The 17,658-nt window shown below is 38.0% G+C and overlaps 1 protein-coding gene across 3 annotated transcripts in view; it reads right to left on the bottom strand.

Moving 5' to 3' along the window:
- Positions 1-378: 378 nt before the first annotated feature.
- Positions 379-17,658, bottom strand: part of LRCH2 (leucine rich repeats and calponin homology domain containing 2) — a 42,555-nt gene continuing 25,275 nt past the window's right edge. For 2 of the 3 annotated variants that reach the window (XM_033072204.1, XM_033072205.1), the window contains 9 exons: positions 17,502-17,550; positions 16,191-16,307; positions 14,258-14,302; positions 13,809-13,859; positions 12,710-12,767; positions 11,940-12,052; positions 9,930-10,067; positions 9,556-9,633; positions 379-7,634 (listed from right to left, as the gene is read on the bottom strand). In XM_033072204.1, the coding sequence (XP_032928095.1) occupies positions 7,515-7,634; positions 9,556-9,633; positions 9,930-10,067; positions 11,940-12,052; positions 12,710-12,767; positions 13,809-13,859; positions 14,258-14,302; positions 16,191-16,307; positions 17,502-17,550 (769 nt within the window). In that variant the 3' untranslated portion in view covers positions 379-7,514. The remainder of the gene's footprint in view (positions 7,635-9,555; positions 9,634-9,929; positions 10,068-11,939; positions 12,053-12,709; positions 12,768-13,808; positions 13,860-14,257; positions 14,303-16,190; positions 16,308-17,501; positions 17,551-17,658) is intronic. The other variant, XM_042779716.1, reaches the window with a different exon arrangement.

Raw genomic sequence — 17,658 nt, 5'->3', positions numbered from 1 at the left:
GTCTCACAGGGCAAAGCACCTCTCAAAAGAGTATTTATTTTCAAATATTCCAGTCTAAAATGAAGATTGTCTATATCTTTAAATAATCTAAAAGAAATTAAGGTAAAATAAACTTGGTCACATAAAACACTCTGTTAATCTGCATTTGAATAACTCAACTACAGCTGCAAAACCTGGAAGCTGTGTTTCCCTAATGCTGGATCAAGCAACTGATGACTACAAACCACACAGATGATCTCTGCTATTGCCAGAGCCAGCCCAGGGAACAGAAGGGAAGCAGATCACCTCTGTTGGGAGGAATTTCTGTGCTGGTTTAAGGTTATCATTACCAAGACTCAAAAATCTACGTCCCAAATCTATATGCAAGAAGACACAGGGTGATTTTCACACTGAAGTGTATGAAGTACAAAGATTGCTGCAAGTGAGGACATCTGGATCCCCATATATTCACACCACTGTTGGTCAAAACCGAAATCCCAACATACTCCATATGTGGATGTGTCCTACTTGCTGAAGCAGGAGTTAGCTTTTTTTTTGTCAGAGGATGTATTCCCTGACATAATGAGGCAGGTTGCTTATCTATCAAAATGACAACATAGACATTTGCAAGAACATACCACAAATTCTCATTATTTACTACAAATATATAAACTGAAATGAAATCAAATTTAATAACTTGACTACATGAAAATTATGAAACAGTTTGTATTTTATACACAGCGTATGTACACTGGTTTTGGAAATGTGGTTTTATCCATGCAAATTTAATACAAAACACTATTTACAAAAAAAAAAAAAAAACCCAAACCAAAAAACCCACAAAAACCAAAACAGTAAGAACATTTTTCAAAAGGAACATGTATGTTGGAAGCTCCAGCAATAATGAAAATCCTGAAAAAAGGCTTAATACAGTATAGTACAAGTAGACAATCTTCAGAAGTATGAAAGATGCACTTTACAAGAACATGAAATGCAAAATCAATTGAAATGCACTATCAAAAATTTTGCAAGTATATATACAATTTGAGCATCTATTTTTAATGATCACTCTCTGGCTGTGCCCTCAGAACTACTTCTGCCACATCCTGCACACATTTACATGTTGACCATTTGGTTACATTGCATTTTCTGAGTTTTATAACCACAAGTTACAAAATAAAATAACTGAATACCAACTGAATTGTAAAACAATCACATTTTTCATTGTTCTAGACATTCCAGAATAGTAAAAAGTATTCACATTACTCCCAATGTATTCCACCAACCCACCCTTTTTCACTGCACCTGTGTGTGCTCCTCCTGGGAATCTCAGCCTTGCCTTGCTGCTGTGCCACAGCCAAGAGCAGCTACAGCCAGCAACTCCCATGGCTGCAGGAATGCTTCGGGCATCACAGTTCTTCAGCAAACAAACACAACTGCATCAACAGCTCCGTGTGAAGAGCACAGTCCTGCACAGCTCCAGAATATGGATTAATACTGAACAGCTACTGCAAGTTCCCGTGCCAGCTATGGCACACCACGCCCTACACAAATATAGTAATTTTGGAAATATTTCACTGGTTCACTCATTTTAAAAACAATGCAAAACCATATCCTTGTGGAATTTCCAAATACCTTCTATTTTACAATCTGCCTTCATAAAACTAGGATGGAAAAAGTCCCATTTGCCTTATTTCACACAACTTTGAATGAAGTGAGGAAACCCTCCTTAGTGCCAAGAATTTACTTTAAATGACTGACTTCATGGAGTAATTGAGTTACAAATCTCTGGAGGGAAACTCTGGTCTCAATGAAGCCTTGGAATCATAGACTTATTTAGACTGGAAAAGACTTCAAATGGATCAAGTTCAACCGCAAATTTAACACTGTCAATATCAAAAATTTTCCAAAACAATTTGCTGTCAGTCTGAGCTATTCTTCTCCTTCAGAATTTCCTAAGATACTAGAGCCACGTAAAACTTTTTTTTTTTGGTTTTACTTAAGATTAGGATTCTAAAATTTAAAAAATACTCTAAAAATTCTTTTTTTGAAAATGCAATTTGCTATATATAATTTGAACTAAAAGAGATTTATTAGATGTCATTTTATGGTAACTGGTGTTCCTTCCCTACAAACTGATCAAGTAGCTTGCAGCAATTTTGCTGCCCTTTGCCTCTCATGCTAAAAAAATAATGGTCAAACCCAATGAGGGAACAAACATTTCATATAACCACAATTTTAAGATAATATATTGCCAAAATTGTACTATGTGAAATACCTAAAGACAAATGAAGCAAAGAGCACTTCTATTTTGCAACAAACACAAGAGCCAGAAATGCTCCTGTGCAGTGGCAAGTTTAAATTAAAATTCAATTAATCACATATATTCCCTATTTAAGCAGTGAAGATCAGCAGAATTTTTCTTCACAGGAAAAGAGAAATATATTTTACAAAACAAATACCATAACACTGTACCATAACACTGCTCATTAAGAACAGGCAGTTCACCTTTCCCTCTGTGTGTAAATGAATTACACATGACTCAGTGTGTTGTATACGGATCAAACTCAGCAATGCTGATTGCATTCCCTCTCAGAAGTGCACAAATGCCACATTAACTGGTTCAGAGCCACAGTGCAATTTTCAGTCAGAAAAGGTCTGTGGTTCCCAGGGCAAAGGTTTCCTCTGCCTCACTACATCACCCACTGCTGGTGAAATTTAAATATTGGTGAATATCTATTATTGATTACTCTCCAATTATCACTTGGTGGTTTTGCTCAGGTTACAGCATCTCTCTAAGAGCAAGGAGGTGTTTCTGTCAGCAGCTGTCCTGCACAGGCCTCGCTGGCACAAGGGTAGGGGAGCACAAGTGGCACTCTGCTCTCTGCACCATCAGCCACGCTTCCTGCAGCACTGGGATACAGCCGTCCAAACCAAACACTGCAACATAAAGATGGCAAATCCCTTCTTGTTCTAAGCTCTACTGAAAGCTCCATGCACTCAAGGATCCTTATCCCTCAGCTAATAAACGTCCTTCTTTACTAGGAGTGAAGGCTTTTCAAGGTGAAATCAACTTAGAGCACTCTTCTGCTTGCACAAATTGACTTTGCCTTTCCCATTGCTGGTCTTAATGATATTTTTTAATTCCAAATTTGTGTGTGTTGGTGTGTGTTTATTTGCTTTTGCTTTTCAAGTAAAGTTCCTCTAACAGAAACACAGACATTAGCCTTTAGTGACATTTGATTTGCCAATACCAAACCACATCTCCCATCTGCAGAAGTGCTAAAAATTTCCACAGGTTGTTTTCAGTTGAAATCAGCACAATCAGCCTTTCAAATAAACATTTAAGGAAACAGCAAAAGGAAGAAGTGCTCGACCTTTGTCCTTCTCTTCAGTACCAACATGACACATGAAAGTTCCATTTTAGTGAAAACTACAGATGTCTTCATTTTTGTTTGGATTTAACTATAGATTTATGCTAAAATCTGAGGAGACTGCCACTAAATGATATGGTATTTGAAATAAAGATTTCAGTACAGTAAAAGGCTAATAGTTGTCCTCACCTGCAACTTTATTGAGGTAACATACCTTCCTACCTCACTTCAATGTAATTTTTCTTACCATCTAAATAATGTTTGGCTTATCAGAAAAAAATTTATTAAATGAATCCACATTACATTTTAGTACTTCCTTTGACCTACCAGAGATCACTATTCTAGCCAAGAATCTGACACTGAAGCTTGCTGGTGCAAAACAAGCTTAAGCCACATTTGCTATAGTCTCCAGCTCAGGTGTTCTACAAATCAAAAAGGTGAGAATCTACTGAACTCAAGGGTAAAACATGCCTTAAGTAAAGGCTATAATTAAAAAAAAAAACAAAAAACAAACAAAAAAACCCCTTATGATTCTCGTCAGTTGTTTATTGTTTCAAATCCATTCCTCCCTATTTTATGCTCATAGTTCTTGGTTAGATTTTGGAAGGCCTCCAGATGCAGGGGTCTGGATGGTTTCTGATTCCCAGTGCTGGAGAACAGATGAAAAGCATTTCTGAGATACTCTCTGGGAAGACACACTTCACAACAACTATTTTACCATCACTGCTTTAAGACCTCACCATATTTGGGACATTATTGCTCAAGTGAAAGATCAGTCACATGTTACATACTGCATCCAGTGACATAAAATACAGAAAAAATACACAAGGTCAGAAGCCCTGCCACTATGCTGATTCACTCTGTAATTTATAGTTCACGCCACATTATTGCAAAGTTTATTAGGAAAACTTACTGCACCCTCCCTAAAGCTTTTAATGTTGACCTTTCTTCATGTCCTAAGTGCAAATGGAACAAGTGCAAAAGGAACTGAGCAGGCCTCTGTTTTTAACTACACCATAAGCTGTATCAAACACTAAGTAATGGCATCAAATGGAAAACGGCTATCTCAAAATGGAAATGTTTGGAACAGGGATTCTGGAACCACAGTAGTTCACCAGTGCCACTGAAACAATTTATTTAAAAAATTAAAGAGGAAGGAGGAAAGTGGCCCAGAGTAATCAACAACATGAATACACTAGATCTGAGAACAAACAAAAGTAAGACTCTGGGAATCAAAAGGAAAAGAGAAAGGAGTAGAGTATGCAAATTCTTGTAGAGAAAAGACACAACTATTTCCATAGGCTACCTGGAAATGAAAATCTAGAATTCAAACCTTTTTAGCATAATTTTTGAAATCACTCTTAAAGAAATTTCAATGGGTACAACCCAATGTTAGCAAGGCTTTAGATGATGATGATTATTATTATTTGTAAAAGCAGTTAGAGATGAGAAAAAGATTTATCCAAGCACAGTGGATCTTTTCTCAGACTGCTCCTAAGGATACTTAAGGGCTTTAATCTTTGCCATGCTAAAAGGAAAGTCTTGGAAGAATCGATTATCCTTCCCAATAAGCAAGAAGGCAGCCCTAATAGTTTCCAAGGAATGGCAAAGCAAGACTGTTGCTAAGAAGTCTGTGGGGAACAACTGTGGAGTACTTAAAAAAAATAAATATTTTTGGATTGTTTTCAATTTAAAATGAGTACGGAAGTTTCATATCCAGTTTTCAACTTACTAAGGAGTTTGAAAAATCCCTAAGTAGTCAGCAGCTGCCATGCTACATCAAGTAAACATTCTTAATGTTTACACTGTGATGCAACTTAATAAAATTAATTAAAGAAGGAAAAATGCTACCCTAAGTTCAGAATATGTTTTTAAACATGACAATGAAACAGCAGTGGAGATCAGTTTTCAGGTAAATTGCAAGTGACAATTTATAGTTAGCACTTCCATGGCTAACACTGAACTAGAACTTTGCTCTGGTAGCAGCAACAACAGTGAAATGAAAGATAAGGACATAACAATCTTTTCAAATGGCTGGTTTTTTTAATGTAGCAGGCAAGCATTTTGCTTAGTGAATTATAACTTTTTCATTAGTTTTTTCATGACTTTTCAGATAGTGCCTTTAATAAAAATCAAGCCTGAAGTTGTTAAAATAATCATTAAGAAGAGATACAAGAACCAATTAGAGATAGATTTGAAATACACTATTTCAAATGTCAAAGCAATCCATTTTCCTTAAACACATATTTATCTAACCTAAGATTTATATCCAGGACTTTGCAAATTAATTTATACACCAGCCTCTCCATAAGCTGTTGTTTAAGACAGCACTATATGAACAATAGTGGCTTTTAACTATAACATGTACACTAACTTGTTTCAATGGATTTAAAAATAAGCGGCATTTTTAAATTTATCATCAGAAAAAGGTTATTTTTCCTGTCATCTATTGCCTATAAGGACTACAGTAGAAGGATCAGACAATACTCCTCCCTCATTCTTTTATGAATTATCTTACACGGGGTCTTGATCAATCGGAAAGAACAGAATCAAATCTTAGCACATGTTTGGCAAACACATCCCTCAACTGAAAACAACTTAGCCTGAAATAGGAAATCTGTGGCAGTCAAAACACTTTTTAAATTGAACTACCTATTCATGAAGAACTAACTAATACAAACAGATCTACAACCAAAATTATGGAATTATTTGCAACTTGTTTATAGAAGAACTTGACTGTGTATGGTTTCAAAATGTTCTCAACACACCAAGAATTTGTGCAGAAGCAAACAAATACATAAACTCAGAAGTTTCAAAAAACCAACACAGTGGAAATGTTTTGTTTTCACATTTATCAATCGATCTAATGTCTGAGCACAGTGACATGTGTACAAACTGACCTGTGTGCTAATGCCACACATGTAAATTACACAATAAACCTTGCAAACACTAAGAAGATAAACACTGATGCTTCCCAGTTAAACTATGGATATACCTGTTGTAAAAATGTAATGTGAGATCAGGAGAAACTACACAAAATCCTGAACATCACAGCGTAAACCTGAGATTTTGGCAGTTTTATCAAAATGTCCTAAACTACTCTGTATGAATCACTAGTCCCCATGTCTTATTCACCATGTGTATTTGTTTGTCCCAAACAAAGAAAAGTAGACAACTTTGTATTTATCCAACAATACATTAAAGCAAAAGTAATAAGGTATTATCAAATTAAATATCATAAATAAAAAGTATTTACAGTATTTTCTAATTATTAGACAACAAATAACCAATGAAATTGTGCAACAAACTTAAAACACCCAACATCAAAAATGTGAAGTATTATTTAAATCTTCACATACTGATTTTACAAAAAAAACCTATTAAAATATTAAAAAATTTCCATTTTATCTATTTTAAACAAAGAAATTTCAAAAATGTTTAAGACTATTAAGAGTTATCAATTACACAGGCACTTCACAGGTAAACAATCTACAGTACAACTGAAAAAAAATATTTGGCACCAACCTAGAAGACTGGAAAAACTCAATAAACTGTGTCCTTTTCTCACTGTATCCTGTTCTGTGTAATCACCAGACACTCAGACTCAATACTGGCAATGCTAGAAGTGCGTAAGTTACAATGAGGAGTGCAAAAAACAAAGAACCCAAATATTAAGCTTTCAGAGAGTGAAAGGGGATTACAAGTGATCAGTTGCTCACGTTTTTACCATCATACCATAGCTACATTTTTGACTTATCTTTAAATCAAATGATTGACTCGAAAAATTAAAGTGACTGGGGTGTGCTTTGTATTTTCAAAAGTAATTCAAACAACATTTTCAATGTAAAAAAAAGAAATTCAGCATTTAACTCGAACACTGAGATGTTAAATGGCAGCTTCTAACTTAACTAGAAAGAGAACCTGATACTACCACATTCTCTTTGTGCATCTAATTACAAAAGAAAAAAACAGTTATGTTCTTTTAACTGTGAACTGACTCAATGGTTTTCACACACAGCTCCAAAGTAAGGCTCTCTACAGCATCAGGACAGATTTTAGTTTTTGATGGCTTAGGTGTTCCCGTGTAGGAGGCTGAGGTGCCTCAGAGCAATCCATTTCAACAGAGCAAATGGGAAGTTGTCTAGCTGCCAAGAAGTTGTGTCACATGGAAGAAAGCTGAGATACTTTCAATGCAGGCAACTCAAGTAGAGCTTGAACTGTGAGGCCAACCTTCACCAGACCCCTTTCCTCCAGAATGTGATGAGGCAAGCAAAGTCTCTCCTGCAAAAGAACATAGGACATTTAACCAGTTCCATGCCTTTGTCCCCAGGGCAGGTAACAAACACATTCTCTGAAGTCACACATCAGAAAAAACACCTTTGGCCTTAAAAGTCATATGTGGTTCTCTACAGCAACCGGAAGGGCAGAAATCTGTTATCATTACCATCTGTTTAAAGTGTCAAACTATGACAGTGGCAGAAGATACATAAAAGACTGTTAAATTCATAAAGTAAACTACTTTCTTTTCATAAGCAGAGTAAGAAAATCAAGCTGGTGGGTGCTGTTGGCTCAGTGGCCTTCTTCCCCCTTCCCCTGTTTTGCAGGCTTATTTCCAATCTTTCCCTTGGAATAACTTAGAAGTGCTGATAGACTCAATAATGAACCATTCTCCAACAAAGTCATCATTCAGTCTCAAAACTCAGCACAAGTTGGACAATCTTCCCAACTGCCAGTTAGTGTTACAAGTACAGTAATTTCAGGTTTACAAGCCGCACTGACTATAAGCCGCATTGCCGGGTGTTGGCAAACATTTTGTTCTTTGTCCATAAATAAGCCGCACCCAATTCTAAGCCGCTCTGTCGTTCACAGCGAGGGCCTGCGTGCAACAAAGTTGCCAAATAGTAACAGAATAGTGGGATCGGGGGGAGGGTTTACTGGCTCGGCTCGGGCCGTGCAGGCACAGGGCTGTCAACGGGGCTATGTGGCCCAGCTCGGCGCTACGGCTCGGGGCCGGCCGCTGCCGGGTTCGTTCACCCCGGCCCGGCACTGCCCTGCAGCGGCTGGCGGGCACAGAGCCCGCCGGTACCCGCGGCGGCAGCAGCAGGTGGGGATGGAGACCACTGGTACCCACGGCGGCAGGAGGGGAAGGAGCACCCCCCACTCCCGCGGCAGGCGGGGACGGGAGCCTGCCTGCTCCTGCAGCGGCGGCAGGCGAGGACGGGAGCCCCCCGCCTTCCCCCCAGGCCGCGGGGATGGCAGCACGGGCCCCCTGTCTCTCCCCTGGTCTGCACTGCCTGAAGGAGGGTGTCCCCCACCTTCCCCCGCCCCACGCTGCCTGCACAGAGCCGGCTCCACCCGCCGCAAAACAGAGTAACCAATTTGTTACAATCACGAAAAGCCGGGTTTTCCTGGTAGTTGCTCGATTCAGCACCTCGGTTTGCACTTCTGGGGTTGGAAATGTCAGAAAATTATTCACACATTAGCCACCCCTGAGTGTAAGCCGCATTTCTGGGGTGAGAGCAAAATTTTAGTCAAAACGGTGTGGCTTGTAATTGTGAAATTACTGTAATTAACGAAGTAAATCTCAGCACCTCTAGCTGCTGAATGGCCTGTGGCTCCATATGAGACAGACGCTATGGCAGAGCAGTAAACCACCTTTTGAATCCATGAACTAATTTTATTCTTGCACTAAAGATCAAGGGAATTTTTCTGTCCCATAACATGCAGAAATGGTTGGATTTTTAGGTCTTTTCCCCCTCATAAAAGGAGGTAAGAGGATAAACTTGGGCAACAGAAGCACAAGTAATGGGCTGCAACTACAGCCATGCTAAAAAAGCCAGTCATTCAGCCTACAGACTTCTGTAAGTGCAGAACATTTCCCAGGCAGACTGAACTCATGCCAAAGTGAGTTTCTAAACTCAAGACTTTCAAGTAACAAAACTTCACCCTCTCAAGTCCATTCCTTTGTTTAGATGACAGTATATTTCACAAGAAGGTCAGTGTTGTTTTTACTATTAAGAACTGACTAGAAACCCATAAAGCAGCTTCCTCAAGTTCACTCCATAAGTCTGGAATTAGTGAGTTCTCTTGTCAGTGTCATAATGACTATTGTTCCCTAAATAAAGCCCCCCTGACCCCCCAAACTCTGTATTTACTGACATTTTCTGTGGTTATTAATAAATCACTAAAGCAATCAGTGTACCTGTGGAACGCCCAATTTTTTACAAGCATCCAGGAAGTTTTCAACATTTCTTCGGCACTTTGCCATGCTGAGTTTAGGCTGTGAAGACAGGGTATTAGATCTTCATCAGACATTCATGAAGGAGTGTATATTTCTGATGCAAATTCATATACAGTTACTAAAACACAAGACACATTCTATGAAGACTCAGTACGAGGAAAATAGCTCTTAAACTAAACTTCTGAGCCTCAGTTAATGCTTCTTCCAGAAAAACTGAAGTGAGTAATATAACAAATTAATGTGGTAAACATGAGTCACAATGTTTTATAACTGATATTCAAAAGCTTGTTTTCATGTAAGATGTACTAAAAATGAATGAATTATTTATGCCTCACCACTGCTGGCGATGGGACATGAATGCTGGCAACAGAACGTGGCCTTATGTGATTGGCTAAATGGCAAAGAACCACCCCATCCATCAACGCTGCTCCAATGTCATCTGGCAAAATCACCTTCAACCTGGATTCAAGATTCTAGGACAAAGGCCATAAATAAGTTATTCTCAACATTAGTTAATTCTTCATTTTAAATCCAGGGTATTTTTAAAAGCATGCAGATGTTTAAAAGGAACATTTTAATACTAAAGTGAAATAAACAGAACAAATTTACACTTTACTCAGTATGAACATCTTTTTCTCCTTGTAGGCCCTGTGCTCCTGTTGTTTATACTATTGGGTTTTTCTTGTGTTTTGTGCGGTTTCCTTAAATGACACAACAACATACATTGAGAAAGACATTCTGCCAACAATGACAAGAAAACACAGCTCTCAAACCCTTACAACAAACTCACTGCTCGTAACAGGAAAGCACAGAACTCAAGGACAGAAATGTTATGCTGAATATGTCATCACTGCTTAGTGGACAGAATCTGAAAGTTGAAACCATAGAGGATTTTATGAGAAGGAAGAAAAGAAAATAAAAGGAAACACAACTGTGGGAAAGGCAATATTTCACTTGTACAGATGTAAGTTAGGCTGGCCAAGGCCCCACTCTTCTGTTGCAAAACAGAGAAGGCAAACAATGATTTTTCCCACCCCAAAACAAGACTTTACAGTTCAGGAAATGAATCAGACAAAACAAACATCCTTCACAGAAGTCACACCACAAATCAGCACTGTCCTGAAAAGCAGAGCAGCTATGATTTAGTTAATTCTAGCTGTTAAATGCTGTGAAAACAGAACTACACACACACAAAAATTACTGTAATTTCACGATTACAAGCCACACTGACTATAAGCCGCATCGTCGGGTGTTGGCAAACATTTTGTTCTTTGTCCATACACAAGCCGCACCCAATTCTAAGCCGCTCTGTCGTTCACAGTGAGGACCTGCATGCAACAAAGTTGCCAAATAGTAAGAGAATCATGGGATGGCGGAGTTTACAGGTTTGGCTCGGGCCGTCAGGGCTCGGGGCTGGGCCAGGTGGCCCAGCTCGGCGCTGCCGCTCGGCGCCGGCCACCACTGGGCTCACTCGCCCCGGCCCGGCGCTGCGCCACAGTGGCAGGGGGGCACGGAGCCCGCCGGCACCCGCGGCGGTGGTGGGAGGCGGAGATGGAGCCCGCTGGCACCCACAGCGGCGGTGGCAGGAGGGGATGGGAGCCCCCCGCCTCCCCCGGGCTGGGCTGCCTGAAGGAGGGAGCTCTCCCGCCTTCCCCACCCCCCGCGCTGCCTGCACGGAGCCAGCTCCACCCACAGTGTAACAGAGTAACCAATTTGTAACAATCGCATAAAGCCGGGTTTTACTGGCAGGTTGCTCGACTCGGCACCTCGGTTTGCACTTCTGGGGTTGGAAATGTCAGAAAATTATTCCCATATTAGCCGCTCCTGAGTGTAAGCCGCATTTCCGGTGTGGGAGTAAAATTTTAGTCAAAATGGTGTGGCTTGTAATCGTGAAATTACTGTACTGTAAATCTGAGATGTAGATGCCATTCACAGCTATAAAATTTGTAGTACATTCTACACTCAAAAAGTATTTGGTCATTTAGAAAACAATGATTATTTTTCTTCAGATCTCAGGTCAAACACTAGCAAACACAAGCAGATTTATTGTCTCCCTAAGAAAATTTAAAGCCTCAGAAAAAAAATATTCATTTCACTTTGTTTTTTATAAAGAAAACAACACAACTAATTCCCAGTTGGTATTGCGGTTTGACCCAAAGCAAAGTGTTTGGATCCAAACAAGTACCAGTGTAGCCTGTTACATGAAATTCCCTAGGAAGAAATACCACTACAGGGATGCCCTTGTACAACTGCAACAATCTGCACCCATTTTAAAATGAAGGTTTAAATTGTGGTACAGAGCACTGTAAATGCACTGCACCCAAATAGTGAGTGATGGTACCTACACTGCGAAGCTGTCTGATTTGCTCCCTTTCTTCCCTTAAATGCTCCATTTTCCTCCTCATAGTAAACCCAGGATCCACTGCACCATAGTCCTGGCGTGAGGCACGGCTGAAAGCTATCAAACATGAGGGATGTCAGTCAGCAGAATTCAGATTGGAAACATTCAAAAACTAAAGATCCGTAATTGAGGCTAAAAACAGGAAAAAAAACTGTGGAACTTTTAAGAACAAATAATATTTAAGTATACTGATAAAAAAGATGCTGCCTATGAAACATCTTCAAATAAAATGCAGAGATCAGCTTGAAGTGTAAATGGATAACTAGAAAATATGGAGACTGAACTGACTTCAATATTGAAGTATCAGTATGGGACATACAACTCCATCTGCACTTCTTCAGGAGTCTCAATCTAGCTTTGAAAGTATTTGCATTGTGTTTTATTCTTACTCAAGCATAAAGCCTTTAAGCCATCAAAACTCAAGAACAATTGTGTACTGATTCCTTGTTCTTTGATAGTGACTAAGTATGCAGAAAATAAAGAAATGGAGGGGAAAAACTTAAAAAAACCCCAATAACCCCCCCAAAACACCCCAAACAAATCACTCTTCAAGTTGAGGAGCTTCCAATTATTTGTTTGCCAAAGCAGCTGTCTGTGCCTTTCCCAGTACTATGCAGTGAAATTGAGTGAACTGCCGTACTGTGACATCTGTTACGTTTACTGCCTCTTGCAGCCTGGGAAATAAATACACTGTGTTAGAGAACAGCAGCTTACCTGACCTTGGTTTGAGCCCAAACGGACCATGAGTGTTACTATCTGTCCTTTCATAATCCTGTTAAAAGAGATGAAGTCAGTTTTCTACTCATTTGTTCCCATCAAGATACTGTTTAAATTATTCTTGCCTAAGGAGAGTCCTTCTGCTTAACTGTAAAAGTCTTTTGAAGAGGACAACATAAAATAAATTGAATTGATGCAACCTTACCACATACAGATAAAACTGTCATAATGAGAAAGAAAAACAGCATCAGTTTATCTAAAATCTATTGCAAAATATTACAAACTACTGCAAACCATTCTGTGAACAGAGTTTAAGCCAACTGTAAGCAGATGCAAATATTCTCCTAATGTTTAGCATCAAAATATTTCTTAAAAAATATCTATTTCCAACTATGAAGACCAGGTTTTTCTCATTTCTCATTATCTGGAAAGGGAAATGTACTCAATATCTTGGTATGTACATGAGATACTCTTGTTTCATTCCAGTGTATTCTGGGAGATGTTTTAATTCTGCTCTCTCAGGTTCCTTACTGACATGAGGTGGAGATGTGATAATACTTGCTTTATTTTGAGCTAAGCAGTGCAGTGCTGTCACAGAGAGACTCCAGGCACAGCCACCCCTGAATGAAGGCTGCACCACCAAGGTGACACCCAGGACTGAGGAGGAAACTCCTTGAGAAGTTTGAGTTCCTTGAGAACCTTTGGGTTCCTGGTGATGTATGAAGTACTAAACCATAAACTTCAATTCCTCTCAGTGACTATGTGCCCTGAAGTTCCTTAGGAAGGCCTATAAAATATGGCAAATCTGATTTTTGTTTCATTAGTATTTTCATCAGAAAAGACAATGGAGACAAAGCAATGCACCTCTCCTCATACCAGCCAAAAAGAACTCTTCAAGAGGAGATCAGAGTTGCAAAGATAAAACAAGTTGTAATATCTGTCTCTAGTTTCTCTTTTTGAATTTTTATGATAATTAAATAATTCTAATTGCAATTTCAAAGGAAACTAACAGCTTTGTACCTGCATGAAAACCTGGTGACAGCAATGAACACAAAGAAATGTTTGTTGAACGAAAAACAAACCCACAAACTTGTACCTCAGACGACACAGGAGACTGTGGGGACACATTAGTATTATCACTGTCTTGCTAAAAAGAAATCAAAGAGATGAAATTATAAAAATGAAAATGATGATTTAACAAGAAACATGAAATTATGAAGTACACAAGACATGTAACATTTGTTAAGTATGCTACAAACTGCCAGCAACTAAATTTTAAAATATATAAGGCAAGGAACCAGTGTTTGCTGTTTACATCAAATACTAGTTTTACATCACCTCTGCTTGATAGGTGAATTAATTTTGCTATTACCAAAGCAAGCAAATGTCCTACTGCTCCCCAGCAGGCAATTGTGGTAATTTTTTTCAAATAAAGGAGTATAATCATTATTTCTGCTATGGCTTTGGAATGCAAAGTTAATTTGTTCAAAAATGACAAGAAAATAAATTTATTTTTTAATATTTCACACAATTACTACATCTCACCTCATCGTTTTCATTTCCACTTGAACTCTTTCTGGAAGACTTATACTGCAAAACACACACAATTATTACTTTAAAATGAAAGCATGGTTTTCACTTGAACTAAAAGGCTTGCTTTCACTCAGATCATACTTATTACTGATGAAGCTGCTGAGAAAAAAAGCCATGTTACAGAAACAAAGGAGAAAAAAGAAACTAACCAGAAAAGAACATTTTGACATTTCTAGGTGAGACAAGACCTTCATTAGTTGAAGAGATAAGTGCATTTTAAAGCTAAACACTTTTATAATGTGAGCTCTGCATGTGACAGCTGATCCAAGCAAAAAGATCTTAACTGCTAACATGAAACATTATTTCTTAGAAAAAATTATGCAACCTGTGAAAGCTACTTTTGTAATATGTTTTATGTGACTAAGATTGCTTACATTTCAGGAGACTGACTTGACCTTGTAAAAAATTAAAATATATTAAGGTTGCCTTTAAAACTTCAAAGTCTGATCACACCCTTTTATGTATTTAAGACAATGTTTTTCCCACAGGGTCTGTCTGATTTCTTGTGTATTGCCTTTACCATTGTCCAACTTCCCTGATTATGCTAAATTGGAGGAAACTAAGGAGGAATTGAAGGAAAAAAATTACAAAAGTGGCATTTAAAAAATAAATGTATTTCATTGTCTACTGATCAAGTGTACTACACAGTAGGAAAAGCCCCATTCAGACTGAATGAAAAAGACCCTCACTACAAAAGTCTAAGTTTGTGGGGTGTATGTGGCCAGGCTACTCCTCCTTACTCAGGCAGGTTAAGTAAGAAACAACTATATTGCCACTGGCTTCTCACAACAACACTGATACCTATTCTTCTTTCCCCAGTTTGCCATGGCAGACAGATCCTAAATGAAACTATAAACAGTGTGTTTTGTTACTGGTACAGGCTGTTTAATTCACTGAGGAGACCCATCTAGAGTTGTATGTGATGTGATTTTAGGCATCTGCTTCCATCACAGAGCTCATACCAACTGGCACATTATGAGGAACCACTTCTGTATTGCTGGCACAGCTCTTTAACCAGGCAAACAACTGAATTCTGTTTTACTTAGAAGTTTCTCTCCTCCTCCTCCAATGCTACAGCAAAAAATTAATTTCAGGATGAAAACCCTGGAAAGAGGATACAACTCCATAATCTCTTCGGGGAAAAAAAAAAACCAAAAACACTTCTGTAATCACAAAAATCAATGTATCTGAACTGTATGGTATGCTCTGCTCTCCCAAGAATTTAATTTCCTTGAAGTTCCCTGGCATTTCACAAAGATGTTTGATGGCAAAGACCCAAGAAACTAATTTCATAAGTTACAAATTTAATTTTAATTCAACCTAGCACTGCTCAGAACTCTCCTATTTCTCTCCATAGCCCAAAACAAATGTTACCCAACGCTGCCAGAACTTCCCCTCTGTTCTGCAGAAAGCAGACACTGGCACCTGCTGACTGAGAGGACTCACTACAGCAGCAAGGAACACAGGGAAAATTTTCCTTCTGAAATGCAAACTAATGCCAGGAGACCCAAAAGACATAAATCATTCCTAGAACCATGCTGCAAAATAAAGGGCAGTATATTTTTTTTGCACTAAAAATAAGTGCATAAATAGCTAAATAAAAATACCTCCAAATAGATGGTGAAGGACCAATGACAAGAATAGTTTTGATTTTGCCAGAAAACAACCATGTATTACTTCATTTTATTTAAAGGATAAACAAAATCTTTGACCAATTTTTTTCCTCTTGATTTTCCTGTACTCTCAAATTATCCTAAATACATACATATTATATGCTACATGCATATTTAAAAGCATCACAACCTTTGAGGATTTACCTTTACTTAGTTTTAGTTTCTTCTACTCTTATTAAAAAAGTACCACCCACCCTCATTCCCCCCATTACCTTGAAATACTCTTTTCTAATTTGTTTACTTCTCCTCCTTTCTTCATTCTGCCAGATTACTGGCTGTGTTTCTGGCCAATGCTGCTCATCCACTGAATCCTTCTGGTTTTCCAGTGGCTGTAAGAGTCAGAAATACTTTTATGTAAAATGTAAACCTACCTCTTGTATATTAGCACAAATTACTAAGAAATACAATTGTTAGCTGTTCACCTGCCTCAATCTAGCTTTATGACTATCTGAAAGTTTAAGTGTCTTAATGGTGACTCTAATAGAAATCACTTATTTCTTTTCAAATTCTGAAATATATTTCACAGAAGAAAAAGAATCTATGAAATAATTCTTCAGAAAATAACACTTTTCAGCATTGAGACTAATTTTTTAGGTAGGTTAAGAAACCACCAAAGACTGCCAGAAATACTCCAGTGTCAAGTGTGGTTAGCCACTAGCACATCTAATTTCTCACTGTGAATACTCATCACACAGAAAGGATGTCTGAAAAACACAAAGGATGGCTACAAGAAGACAGTTCAAATATTTGTTTGCTGTTCCTACCTAAAAGATTATACACCTCAACAAGCTGGAAGAGAAATCTCTCAAAGTACTCTATTATGCAGTACATACTGAGAAAACAGTTAAAGTAGATTGATTCTTAATAATAAATATATATGGCTGTCTACTTTATGAAAACTGAAAGTAGACAGTCTGAATGGACTGTTTCCTAAGGACACCACAATATTTCTGTTTCTTCTTAGAAGAATATGAGGGCATTTAAAGTAATTGTAGATAACTAACTGATTCAAGTAATACAGTACTCTCTACAGTTTAACTGTCATTTTGTCATATCATGCAAGTTTTTCATTGAGGTATGGGAAATGAAAGGCCTACATACTTCAACCTACCTAGAAGTTGCAGCTAAAAACCAAACTGAACACTGTGGTGTATTAGGATATATATAATAGAAGTTATATCTATTATATAGTACATTATATAATAATATATTATGCCATATAAATACCTTTATACAGAAAGATATACTAAACTCAAGGAAGTAAAATTTATGCCTCATTAGTTTCAAGACCCTAAAACTGGTACTACTTGCTTTTTAAACCAAAGGCCTCCATTACAAGCAAGTCAAATGGAGGCATAAGACCTCCAAAGGGTTTATATTTTTCACCACAATTAAGACACCTTCAAGAACTATGTGTATAAGCAATCATACGAAAGCATACAAGTTTTCTGTCATAGAGAAAACTAAGGAAACAACAAAATCAGTCAAATATAAAGCCACCACATTTACATTTGAATATTTACCTGCCAGTTGTATGGGGACACTGGGGAATTCACTTCATTTGTTGAGACACTAAAAAGTAAGATAAAAGACATTATGAAGCACGCTACTTTTCTGTGTATTTTAAAGCAAGTTACTTGAAAATACATTAAAAAATTGAAACCTTAAAAAGTGGCTTTT

This window comes from Catharus ustulatus, chromosome 14, assembly GCF_009819885.2.
Source record: "Catharus ustulatus isolate bCatUst1 chromosome 14, bCatUst1.pri.v2, whole genome shotgun sequence".
Classification (NCBI taxonomy): Eukaryota; Metazoa; Chordata; class Aves; order Passeriformes; family Turdidae; genus Catharus; species Catharus ustulatus.
Note: the sequence above shows the minus strand (reverse complement) of the source record. Positions and strands in the feature narration are given on the sequence as shown.